The 11,790-nt window shown below is 37.2% G+C and overlaps 1 protein-coding gene across 3 annotated transcripts; it reads left to right on the top strand.

The window, feature by feature from the left end:
- The first annotated feature begins 3,011 nt into the window (after positions 1 to 3,011).
- Positions 3,012 to 10,873, top strand: LOC118265251 (retinoid-inducible serine carboxypeptidase-like). 3 transcript variants are annotated; one of them, XM_035578054.2, is made up of 9 exons: positions 3,012 to 3,163; positions 3,971 to 4,194; positions 4,819 to 4,918; positions 5,324 to 5,454; positions 5,955 to 6,270; positions 6,359 to 6,553; positions 6,687 to 6,764; positions 6,872 to 7,026; positions 7,100 to 7,300. In XM_035578054.2, the coding sequence occupies exons 1-9, from the start codon at positions 3,112 to 3,114 to the stop codon at positions 7,160 to 7,162; spliced, it is 1,314 nt and encodes a 437-aa protein (XP_035433947.2). In that variant the 5' UTR covers positions 3,012 to 3,111; the 3' UTR covers positions 7,163 to 7,300. The 3 variants fall into 3 exon arrangements, with proteins under 3 accessions (XP_035433947.2, XP_050561884.1, XP_035433945.2); XM_050705927.1 differs by lacking the exons at positions 3,971 to 4,194; positions 4,819 to 4,918; positions 5,324 to 5,454; ... (3 more) ...; positions 6,872 to 7,026; positions 7,100 to 7,300 and adding exons at positions 8,639 to 8,862; positions 9,005 to 9,104; positions 9,181 to 9,311; ... (3 more) ...; positions 10,375 to 10,529; positions 10,609 to 10,873 and having other exon boundaries at positions 3,014 to 3,163; XM_035578052.2 differs by lacking the exons at positions 3,012 to 3,163; positions 3,971 to 4,194; positions 4,819 to 4,918; ... (4 more) ...; positions 6,872 to 7,026; positions 7,100 to 7,300 and adding exons at positions 8,145 to 8,287; positions 8,639 to 8,862; positions 9,005 to 9,104; ... (4 more) ...; positions 10,375 to 10,529; positions 10,609 to 10,873.
- The last annotated feature ends 917 nt before the right edge of the window (positions 10,874 to 11,790 follow it).

Genomic DNA, 11,790 nt, shown 5'->3' with positions numbered 1-11,790 from the left:
TTTACTGAGCATTTGCGATAAGGCTTTTGTTGCTATACATTAATTATGTACAGTCAATGAGAACAATCAAGCCATTTAGTAGATGTTGTTTTGCGGAATACTCGTAATACAAAACATATGTTGAATCACCTTCGGATCTATGTAGGAAGTAGAGCAGTATATTATTAAAAAAATAAAATAAAGGACAACACCAACCAGAAGATGTACAATTGGCAATACTGGTCTTCCTCTTTGCCTTTTTTTTTTTTTGAGGGTGGAAAATCATCCAATGACTTCTCTCGCCTTGGGCGAGGCTAGAGGGAGCCACCGCACTAACTGTACAATCAAAATTCAGACAATCTATAAAAGTTCTTGTCCCATAACATCACATCGTAAAGCAGTTTATACAAAAAAGTATCCTTATTCACAATTGTCGTGCCAAGTCTTACGGAACACCTCAAATCGTCACGACTGCAAACACGATGTTACCATGTAGCAAAACATGTTTAATTGCAACCATTACGAGTACATCTTTATGTGAACAACTTTAATACCAACAGAATTAGTACTGCCTTTGTGTCTACTAGCGAATCTAATGATAATGAATACAAAGTCCTTGATTCAATTCGTGCGTCGATCAACAATTTCAGTGTGGTCTTTGAATTTGTACGCTACAGTAAGTGACAATTTTAGTAGACTTTAGGTGACAGTAGGTTGTTATTTATATAATTTTTTTTTTGGTTGTGGGGCAAACTTCCAATGACTTCTGAGTCTGACACTCCCTCCCGCCTTGTGCGGCGTGTGGCGGAAGGGAGTGTCAGATTCTTACTGACTAAATACCACCCCGTTCTTTCTCCTGCTTTGAGCCGGAGTCCCGGTATTAACCTGTTATGTTGTCCGCAGCTCCGGACAGTTATTTATTGTATTAAGACACATATTAGCAATGTAAAGAATAAAAAAAAAAACTAAAGTGACATTACTTATAAGGTGCCTTAGATACATGATTGGGAACGGATAAGATTTTAATCTGGTTATAGATACATATCGAAACTTGTCTTGTTCTGTCATGAGTAGATTAAAGAAAATGAAGTAAAGGAAAATGTAGATGTATTATCAAGAACGAGTCGGCATAACGAAAATGTACTCCGTGTTTATAAGAAAGAGGAAAGGTAAGCGTCAACAGGCCCGCATCGTACGCATTATATATGACGTCATCAGTACGCATCGCATGCGCATCGCATGTAGGCATTGCTGATGATGCGGTGCGTACGATGCGGATCAGTGGATGCAGTCGTATGAGTTTCTATACAAGACAAACTAAAATCCGTTGCGTGCGGTGCGTGTGATGCGTACGATGCGGGCCTGTGAACGCATACATTTAGGGATCATTTTTCAATCAGCATATAATTTTTATTCGTAGAATAAAATTGACGGCTGATAGTTTTTGCACGAAAGAATTGTTATAAATTCAAAATCATAGCTCACACGAGTAAGGGTTCTTGGCCTTTTGTCTTCCCATAACAATAAACTAATTACAAAAAAAAAGTCAATAAACATTATTTCAAAGGAAAATAATTAAGTTAAACGATTGTGTCTTCAATTCAGGAAAAATATTCACAACAATAGATTGTGTTCACAAGGAGGAACAAGGAAGCGATGGAAACGACTGAATAGACGCACGTCAAGTTACACCTTCTGTAAAAAAACTTTAATGCATTATCACTTTTATTGCTTCGTAACAAAGCTGATAATCTATTAAATTGACAGAAAAACGTGTAAGCTAGTTGTAGGTACACCCGGCAACACAACAAAGTATGCAAAACCAGTATAAATTGACCATCGAATGTGTGGAAGAATCATACAAAGCGAGACTATGATAAACTGGTTTCATATAGGGGGTGAGCCTGTTGCCATATACTGGGCAGAATTCCAGACTCCGTGCTAATACTGAGAATTTTTTGTAAAACCGAAAAAACTCCAGCAATACTTTGCCCGACCCGGGTATCGAACCCCAGACTCCTTGCCCGGCAGTCGCACTAGCGACCACTCGACCAACGAGGCAGTCTAATAATAATTATATTGTTATAAAAAAATACATCCATAATAGGACGTCAATATACCATAAGTAAATACCAACTCTTTTCAAAATACTTTTTATTTTACATTGAAACAAGACGTGCATAATGCATGTCACAAGAAAATAATAAACATTTATCTCAACTAATGATTATGCAGTCGTTAAATCCCTATTGTTCTATAGTTAAGAGACATTAAAACAATTGACACGTGATCCGAAAATCAGCTGAATAATTATTATTTGTGACCTTTAAAACATAAAACACAAGCATTATTTTATCTCTTATATTTTCGTAAGAAGAAGAAGTTTTAGATGCTGAATAAAAACCCGTGACAGTTCACTACTGGACCATTGCACCCCTTTCATGTAGGAGAATTCGTTGGGTTGGATTGAGAGTTTTTTTATGGAATAAGCCGATAAACGAGCAGACTAATCACCTGATGGTAAACAATCACCGGCGCCCATGGACACTTGAAACAACGTGCTTTGCTAGCCTTTATTGGGTTAGGAATTTAAGGGTTGGGGAATCGGGGATTGGGAAGATTGGGAAGTTGGGTAATTGGGCCTCCGGTAACCTCACTTACACAACTAAACACAACGCAAGCGTTGTTTCACGTCGGTTTTCTGTGAGGTCGTGTAACTTCGGTCGAGCCGGCCCATTTGTGCCGAAGCATGGCTCTTCCATACTTAAATTGGGTGATTAGCGATCACAAATTAAGTCTCTGTTTGAATATATAATTCCTTGAAGTCGACTCAGACGGCATCCGAAGCAAGAGGTTATCACCTCACTTAATTTGTACTCTCTCGCCAAAGAATACATTTGATTTCTGACGCCATAGAATACATTTTATACATTTGTTATCACAACTGTATTCTATGCATCATTACTACACAATATATTATCATTTAATTCCTATCTATCAATTACTAATCATTAAAACTCGTAAAAAAATCTCAATTAGATACAGTCCGATAAACCTTATCAGAACCGATTATATTCACGAAATGTTTAAATATTGATCCAATTTCAGTGTTGTAGATACAGTAGTGTAAAAATGTTGTTTTACTCAATTTTAATTATAACTCTATCTAGTGGATATGTTTTTGGTAAGTCCTTGTTAATAGAAATATATATAAAAGTTATTTTATATATATATACAACGTGTGACAAAAAGGGGGTATACATATCAAGTGCACGGTTTCTAGATAACATAACAAACGATAAGGGAAGGGTTTTTTAAACTCATGTTTTCATGGTACCAATTTTTCAATCGCGCTTCAAAATTAGGTACACAGGTACTAGGCGATCAGATTGACAGAAGAAATGTTATGCTCATTAGGCGATTGTACCTTATCTTTAATTTGTGTTGCATATATTTTCGATTAGACTAATATCACCTCTAAAATTACTTTAATATTATACTTAAATTCTACACAAATTGCAATAGTAATTTAATGTTTAACATTTAAATCGCTTTCTTATTACATGCTTATCTCATATCTTAATCACATACATTTTTATGGCAAAATAATTCACAATCATGTGTGGCGGGCTTAAGGTTCATATTCAAGTTTGTCTAGATTTGGAGATAAATTGACATAGCATAGCCTTTAATATTACTCAATATACACAATTATCATGTAACCTAGCCTTAAACAGATGGTAATAAGTACTTATTGTTGAAACGGTATTTCTTACATAATAAATAATACTTAGGTACCGGTATGTTAGCGCATCTCTTCTCTTGAAATAACTATCTAATTTATTGCCTCAACTAAACTATTTGACATGATATTAGCAGGGTATAAGTAAATGTTGAGTTTATTATTACATTCGCATTAACACTATTACATCTTCAGAGAAGAAATGTCAATATTATATGTTATAACATGGTGCCGTAATTGTTGTTCTAGGTCAGTTTGGGCCGTTCAAACAAGATTTCGGATATGTCAATGTTAGGGAAGGTGCTCACATGTTCTACTGGCTGTTCTACACCACTGCTGATGTCCAAAACTACGTAGAGAGACCACTCATAGTTTGGCTGCAAGGCGGACCCGGGGGGTCTTCCACAGGAATTGGAAACTTTGAAATTCTAGGACCTTTGGACTTGTCGTTACAAGAAAGGAACTACACATGGGTAAACTCTACGTTACATTAACAAATTGTAATACAAATAATAACAATAAAACAACATCACGATTGTTTCTCTAAGGAGCAGGAAATACAAACTTTTATTATTACATAAGTAAATAAAGTTTTCTAGTTCTAATACTTCATATACAACTTGAACAATAACAATAAATAAATAAACAAATGTAGACTCAGGATTCCCTTTATAACCTTACCTAATAAGGAAATAGGATCGACGTTTATTTGACTAACGACGTTTAATTAACTATGTCTAAGTTTTTTTTTATGGTATAAGTCGGTAACCGAACAGATGAATCACCTGATGGTAAGCAACCGCCGCCGTTCATCGATACCCAAAATACCAGAAGCGTTGCAAGTGCATTGCCGGCCTTTTAAGGAGTTTAAGGGTTGTTGAGGAATCGGAGTTTGGGGAGGGGATTAATTGGCCCTCCGGTAACCTCACTCACACAACGAAACACAACGCAAGCGTTGTTTCACGTCAGTTTTCTGTGAGGTCGAGGTATCACTCCGGTCGAAATGGCCCATTCATGCCGAAGCATAGCTCTCCCACACTTAAAATATGTCTAAGTAAACTAAGTAAAGTAAAATTGAGCATGTTCTTATATTTCAGGTGAAAAACTTCAACGTTTTGTTCGTCGACAACCCTGTGGGCACAGGTTTCAGTTACGTCGACGATCCAAAGTTTTTAACAGTTAACAACAAAGAAATAGGCAAGTTGTACTAAACAATTCAAATAATTAACTAGTTGTGTTTTTTTATGGAACATGCTGGTATTCGAGCAGACGTAGCACCTGATGGTAAGTAATCGCCGCCGCCCATGGACACTTGAAACACACGATGCGTGACAAGTGCGTTGCCGGCCGTTGGAGATTCGGAATTCAAGGATTGTTGGGGAATCGGGGTTTAGGAAGATTGGACAGGCGGGAATTGGGCCTCCGATAACCTTTAACACAACAAAACACAACGCAAGCGTTGTTTCAAGTCGGTTTTCGGTGAGGCCGTGGTATCACTCTGGTCGAGCTGACCCATTCGTGCCGAAGCATGGCTCTCCCACACTTATAGTATACTTAGGGTGTGTGGTATACTGTCGGTATACAATTTAGTTATTCTTGCAGCTCGTGACTTTGTCGAGCTGATGCGTGGTTTCTACAATAAAAACCCAGAGTTCCAAGGAGTGCCCTTATATATTTACGGGCAATCATATGGAGGGAAAATGGCGATCGATATGGGCATAGCTATGCACGAGGTAAGTACACCTAAATCAAGGCTGGGGCTGACATCGCGCGCGTCGTCACGAGTACAGTTCCCTAAGAAAAGGAGAATCATCCAACCAGGCGAGGTGATCGTGTCTGGCGGGCTTTCTGCTCAACTGTTATTCGTTGGGATTTTGTATACGTGTTAATTTGCATGCAAACTTCATATGTGCGATGTAAGATTTATGTAACGTCATCCGTTAATTATTTCAACGAACGTCTTTGTACTTCTGTCATCTGTCATGTGTTACCAGATCACTAGAGGCTATGAGTGGCGGTAGCGTCTCATGGCGTCGAAACATTTCAATACTTTTAATTTCAGTGCTCGCCTCCCCGTGCAAGTAACTTAGTCACTCTCTTTCGCGGCTGTCCCAAACTCGTTCGATTTCGTGAAAAGGTCTACGATTCGTACCTGGATCAAACTCATGATATTATAGTTGTTCTGTGGCACAAAGAATAATAATCAGTTTCATTAACATTCTTCTTTCTTCAGGCAGAAAAAGCCGGAACGATTGGCTCAAACTTAAAAGGGATTGCGATGGGCAATGCTTGGATATCTCCAATCGATGCTACTCTTACATGGGGCCCACTGCTACTAGCTGCAGGTCTAGTGGACGAGGCAGGCTATAATCACATTCAACGAAACGCCAAAGAAGCTGAACGACTCTTCAACGAAGGTTTCTACTATGAATCGTCAGAACAATGGAGGAGAACACAATTTGCAGTGTTTGATGCTACAAGTAACGTCGATTTCTACAATATACTCACAAAAATGCCACCTCGGCCTCCTTCGTCTACCAGTGCTTACGGTATGATGACTGTTTAGCCACTAAATGCTTATGAATTGTTTTTGCGACACAAGTACAAATCATAAAATGGTCAATTCAATATTTTCAGAATTTTCCAAAAATATGCTGATTCGGAATTATCTTTACAAACCTACAAGAGAGGGAGAATATGACCTCGATGATTTGATGAATGACCACGTCAAACCTGCTTTACAAATACCTGAACACGTAGAGTGGGGCGCGTTATCCAACTCGGTATTCGACACTTTAATGGAAGACTTCATGAAACCCGTAACAGACGGCAGTTAGTATATCTTTTATATTAGTCATCTACACTTTCATCGGTTTAATAAAGTTCCTAGTCCGACCAAAACGTTCCAAATGAGAACTCGTCGAGATATTTGTTTTTAATTAAAAAGTTTTTAATAAAATTTCAGTTGAGAAGTTGCTGAACGAAACGGATATTATTTTGACGAAATATAATGGGAATCTTGATTTGATTTGTGATACTCCAGGTAAAATATTTCATTACTACAGCTTCAAACTGAGTTCCTTTATTTTATTCAATTGTTTATTTGACTAGTTGTTGGGGTCAAGAAACAAATATCGATTTTGATTTTAGGACAAATTCTCTGGGTGGATCGCTTGAAATGGCCTGGTGCTGAGCAGTATAGAAGGGCGAAACGTATGCCTATTTGGGAAGACAACAAGTTGGAGGGCTACTACAAGAGTTATGGAAACTTCAGATTCTTCTGGATAAACTATGCTGGCCACAGCGTAAGTACTCTAGGAATTCTATCGAAAGCGGCGTCTACTTTCTCACAATAAAGTATCCTTTTGTTCTTTTCAGGTACCAAGAGACAATCCTCAAGGTAGTAGAGCATTTCTGCGTGACATGACTGGCTACGGATAATATTTCGGGACTTACCAAATTATCATTTTTAAAACTGTAAACTGTTAAGCCGTCAAAATATAGTGAGACGTAGGTATTTATTGAATCATTTTTGTACAATCTACTTTTGAATTAAATCATTAAAGGTGTGTCTAGAAACTGTCGTTTTATTTTCGAAAATATACGAAGGCTATTGATTGATCCTTTTAGTATCGATTAAAATATCCTTTAATACACACTACACAGTTTACATAAAAAGATAATTTTAGACAGACATGTGATTATGCCTCGGACTTACCACTTATTTTCACTCATAACTAGGTTTGCCAACATTTCTTTGTCGATTTTTTTTTATGTGATTTACAAAGTATAGTACATACTTTAGGAGGAAAGAATACATCAGCTACCTGCCAATCAAAATCAGTCCCGCAGTTTTAGAGATTTTTCAGAACCAACAGACAGATAGCCAACAATTTAAAAGCTTAATATATTGGTGTGCGTATCGTATGTATTAAATTAATAGAGCTTCGGTAGGTTCCTGTTTCTAATTGGGCGGGAGGAAACGCCCGGGTGTCATCACTACGAGGACCGCCCGGCGGACACGTTGGAGCATACATTGGGGGTGTGCCCTGCGTGGGCTGAGCACCGCACCGTCCTCAGGGATGTGGTCGGCTATGGCGACCTCTTGCGTCCGGCATTGGTTCCGCGCCCGCCACAAAGAGCCATCAGACCACCAAAGATGGGGCCCAGTAGGGCTGATGCCTGATCCTGAGCTGAGGACTACCTAGCAGGCTTACCGGGGCTCCAGCTCAAAAAGCAGGCGTAGAAACGGAGTGGTTTTAGTCAGTAAAACTAACACTCTCTTTCGCCTAACACAAGTCGGGATAAATCATTGGGTGATTTTCCATCCTCAACAAAAGCTATTATTTAAAGTACACTCATCATCAGAAGCTACAATAACTGAAATACGCCAAAAATATCAATAACTAAGTATGTAATACATTCATAAATAAAATGTAATCTGAAATGGATTATGCATTGATAATATGTGTCTAATAATCCTACTTCAGTGTTGTAGATACAGCAGTGTAACAATGTTGTTTTACTCAATTTTAATAATAGCCTTATCTAGTGGATATGTAGTTGGTAAGTCATTTTTTTTATCAAAATTCTTTTATAAAAAATGTAAAGTTTTGTATTAACTTATTCTGTTACTTGTTTCTCGGTGATTGAGTGACTGATAGAGAAGACACAACCGTAATTGCTAATCGTACTAGTAGGAAGCTGGAAATTGTCAGTAATTTGCCTCAGGAATACTGGAAGAGTCGACTTAAAAGTCTGTTCGCAACCCATTATGAACAATAGATCTCACTCAAAAATACGCCATTGAGTTAGATGTTCAGCTTTAACTTCACATCCAACCACTGCCACCAGCCATTATAGATACGTCTTTCTATCTAGTTGGAGAGCGTTTGTACTATATTACTATTGTTCTAGGTCAGTTTGGGCCGTTCAAACAAGATTTCGGATATGTCAATGTTAGGGAAGGTGCTCACATGTTCTACTGGCTGTTCTACACCACTGCTGATGTCCAAAACTACGTGGAGAGACCACTCATAGTTTGGCTGCAAGGCGGACCCGGGGGATCTTCCACAGGAATTGGAAACTTCGAAATTCTAGGACCTTTGGACTTGTCGTTACAAGAAAGGAACTACACATGGGTAACTCTGCGTTACATTAACAATGATGATGATGCAAATAATAATAAGAATAAAACAACATCACGCTTGTTTCCTGATCGAAAGCGAACGTAGACACACCCTCTATAACTTAATAAAAACCAATTCGGTTATTACATTTCAGGTGAAAAACTTCAACGTTTTGTTCGTCGATAACCCTGTGGGCACAGGTTTCAGTTACGTCGACGATCAAAAGTTTTTAACAGTTAGCAACAAAGAAATAGGCAAGTTGTACCAAACAATTCAATTAATTAACTTGTTGTGGTATACTGTCGTTATACAATTAAGTTATTCTTGCAGCCCGTGACTTTGTCGAGCTGATGCGTGGTTTCTACAATAAAAACCCGGAGTTCCAAGGAGTGCCCTTATATATTTACGGGCAATCATATGGAGGGAAAATGGCGGTAGATATGGGCATAGCTATGCACGAGGTAAGCTAAATTAAATCTAGTTTGGACCTAAGGTAAATGCACATGCAATGTCCTGCAGCAAACGAAATCAGGCTGATGATGATGATAACGATCCTATATACGACTAAACTATGTTTAGTTTTTATTAACATTCTGTTTTCTTCAGGCAGAAAAAGCCGGAACGATTGGCTCAAACTTAAAGGGGATTGCGATGGGCAATGCTTGGATATCTCCAATCGATGCTACTCTTACATGGGGCCCACTGCTACTCGCTGCAGGTCTAGTGGACGAGGCAGGCTATAATCACATTCAACGAAACGCCAAAGAAGCTGAACGACTCTTCAACGAAGGTTTATACTATGAATCGTCACTACAATGGGGGACCACACAATTTGCAGTGTTTGATGCAACAAGTAACGTCGATTTCTACAATATACTTACAAAAATGCCACCTCGGCGTCCTTCGTCTACCAGTGCTTACGGTATGGAAACTATTAAGATAAAAATTATGAACACATAGACTTTTAATTTTTGCGAGTACAATTTTTTTTAATTTATTCAATGTTTTCAGAATTCGCCAGGGATATGATGATACGCAATTCTGTTTACGAACCTGAACCTGGACAACAATTTAACCTCGCAGTTTTAATGAACCAACATGTTAAACCTGCTTTGAATATCCCTGAACACATAGAGTGGGCCAGTTCATCTCGTTCGGTATTCGACACCTTACGTGGCGACTTCATGAAACCCGTAACAGACGGCAGTTAGTATATCTTTTATATTGGTCATCTACACTTTCATCGGTTTAATAAAGTTCCTAGTCCGACCAAAACGTTCCAAATGAGAACTCATCGAGATATTTGTTTTTAATTAAAAAGTTTTTAATAAAATTTCAGTTGAGAAGTTGCTGAACGAAACGGATATTATTTTGACGAAATATAATGGGAATCTTGATTTGATTTGTGATACTCCAGGTAAAATATTTCATTACTACAGCTTCAAACTGAGTTCCTTTATTTTATTCAATTGTTTATTTGACTAGTTGTTGGGGTCAAGAAACAAATATCGATTTTGATTTTAGGACAAATTCTCTGGGTGGATCGCTTGAAATGGCCTGGCGCTGAGCAGTACAGAAGGGCGAAACGTATGCCTATTTGGGAAGACAACAAGTTGGAGGGCTACTACAAGAGTTATGGAAACTTCAGATTCTTCTGGATAAACTATGCTGGCCACAGCGTAAGTACCGTACCTCCAGGAATTCTATCGAAAGCGGCGTCTACTTTCTCACAATAAAGTATCCTTTTGTTCTTTTCAGGTACCAAGAGACAATCCTCAAGGTAGTAGAGCATTTCTGCGTGACATGACTGGCTACGGATAATATTTAGATGATTTAATATATAAATTAATTGAGGCATACTATTTACAATAGTATCAGTCCATTTTAAGACTAGTAAGCAGAAGCTAACCCGTTAAAAACAGTGCAAATTAGGTATATTTGAGACTAGTTATTTTCTGTACTTTTAAAAATATGTATGAATGTATTGTACTTTTAAAATTTTCAATAAAACCATTATTTTTAGCATCTGTTATTTTCTTTACCTGAAATTAATGTACTTACTATTTATAACTTAAAATATATTACATAACTTAAAATTTAGGACGAGGATATTTAATAGGAGTTTCTGCATAATATATTCTTATGAATTATCTAAGCTGAAACTCTTTGAGAGCTATAGAAGAGCCTTACAATCAACGAAGACAAGAAAAGTCAGTTCAGTGTTTCATAAGAGTACACATTATGGCATGCAATAAAGTATTGAGTATTGAGTATTGAGTATTGATAAATGATGTACATAGGTACAAAATGAATGGGCTAGTTGTTATCTGGGTGATACTCCTGATAAAGTAGCAATTTTGAGTAGAACTAAGAATTCAAATTCAAAGACAATTTGAAAAAATCCATAGTCGTTCGATCTCTGACGTTCTTTTATTAAAAATATTAAAATAACTCTTTGTATAAATGTTCTTATCGATGTTTTCTAAAAAAATCTTTCTTAATACATTATATTGCACTTTGAAAGCACATAATTATGTACCGTACCTGTACTAAGATTAAGGGTTTAAATCGAAACTATCGAGGTTGCACATTGTTATGACTTATAATGATTAATCTGAGGGATTATTGACATTGATATTTTCATGTTATCGGCTTACTCGCGTAACTGTTTGACGAGGAACTCTACTAGTTTTAGTGTATCTCACGAAAGTTATAATAAAATTATTGATATTAGTATACGTATTCGGTCTAAGTCCGATAAGATCAATTAAGTATAATTAGTAATTAGTTTTACAAGGACACAAGTAGGTAGTAGACAGTAGATAATACTGTGAAATTTAGATCAGATATGACATTTGCTAATATGAAAGATATCGATTAGGCGATATAATAAAGTGATAAACTGATAAATATAATCAATATTAAAGTTTACGCAAACTC

Source organism: Spodoptera frugiperda, chromosome 28 (assembly GCF_023101765.2).
Source record: "Spodoptera frugiperda isolate SF20-4 chromosome 28, AGI-APGP_CSIRO_Sfru_2.0, whole genome shotgun sequence".
NCBI classification, from domain to species: Eukaryota; Metazoa; Arthropoda; class Insecta; order Lepidoptera; family Noctuidae; genus Spodoptera; species Spodoptera frugiperda.
This window is presented reverse-complemented; position numbering and strand designations above follow the sequence as displayed.

What these genes read in the sequence shown, in the direction of transcription:
- LOC118265251 (XM_035578052.2), top strand. Translation starts at nt 8,188, where the DNA reads ATGTGTCTAATAATCCTACTTCAGTGTTGTAGATACAGCAGTGTAACA. An exon ending in ATCTAGTGGATATGTAGTTG is followed by an intron (nt 8,288 to 8,638) that starts GTAAGTCATTTT and finishes CTATTGTTCTAG; the next exon opens with GTCAGTTTGGGCCGTTCAAA. An exon ending in AAGAAAGGAACTACACATGG is followed by an intron (nt 8,863 to 9,004) that starts GTAACTCTGCGT and finishes ATTACATTTCAG; the next exon opens with GTGAAAAACTTCAACGTTTT.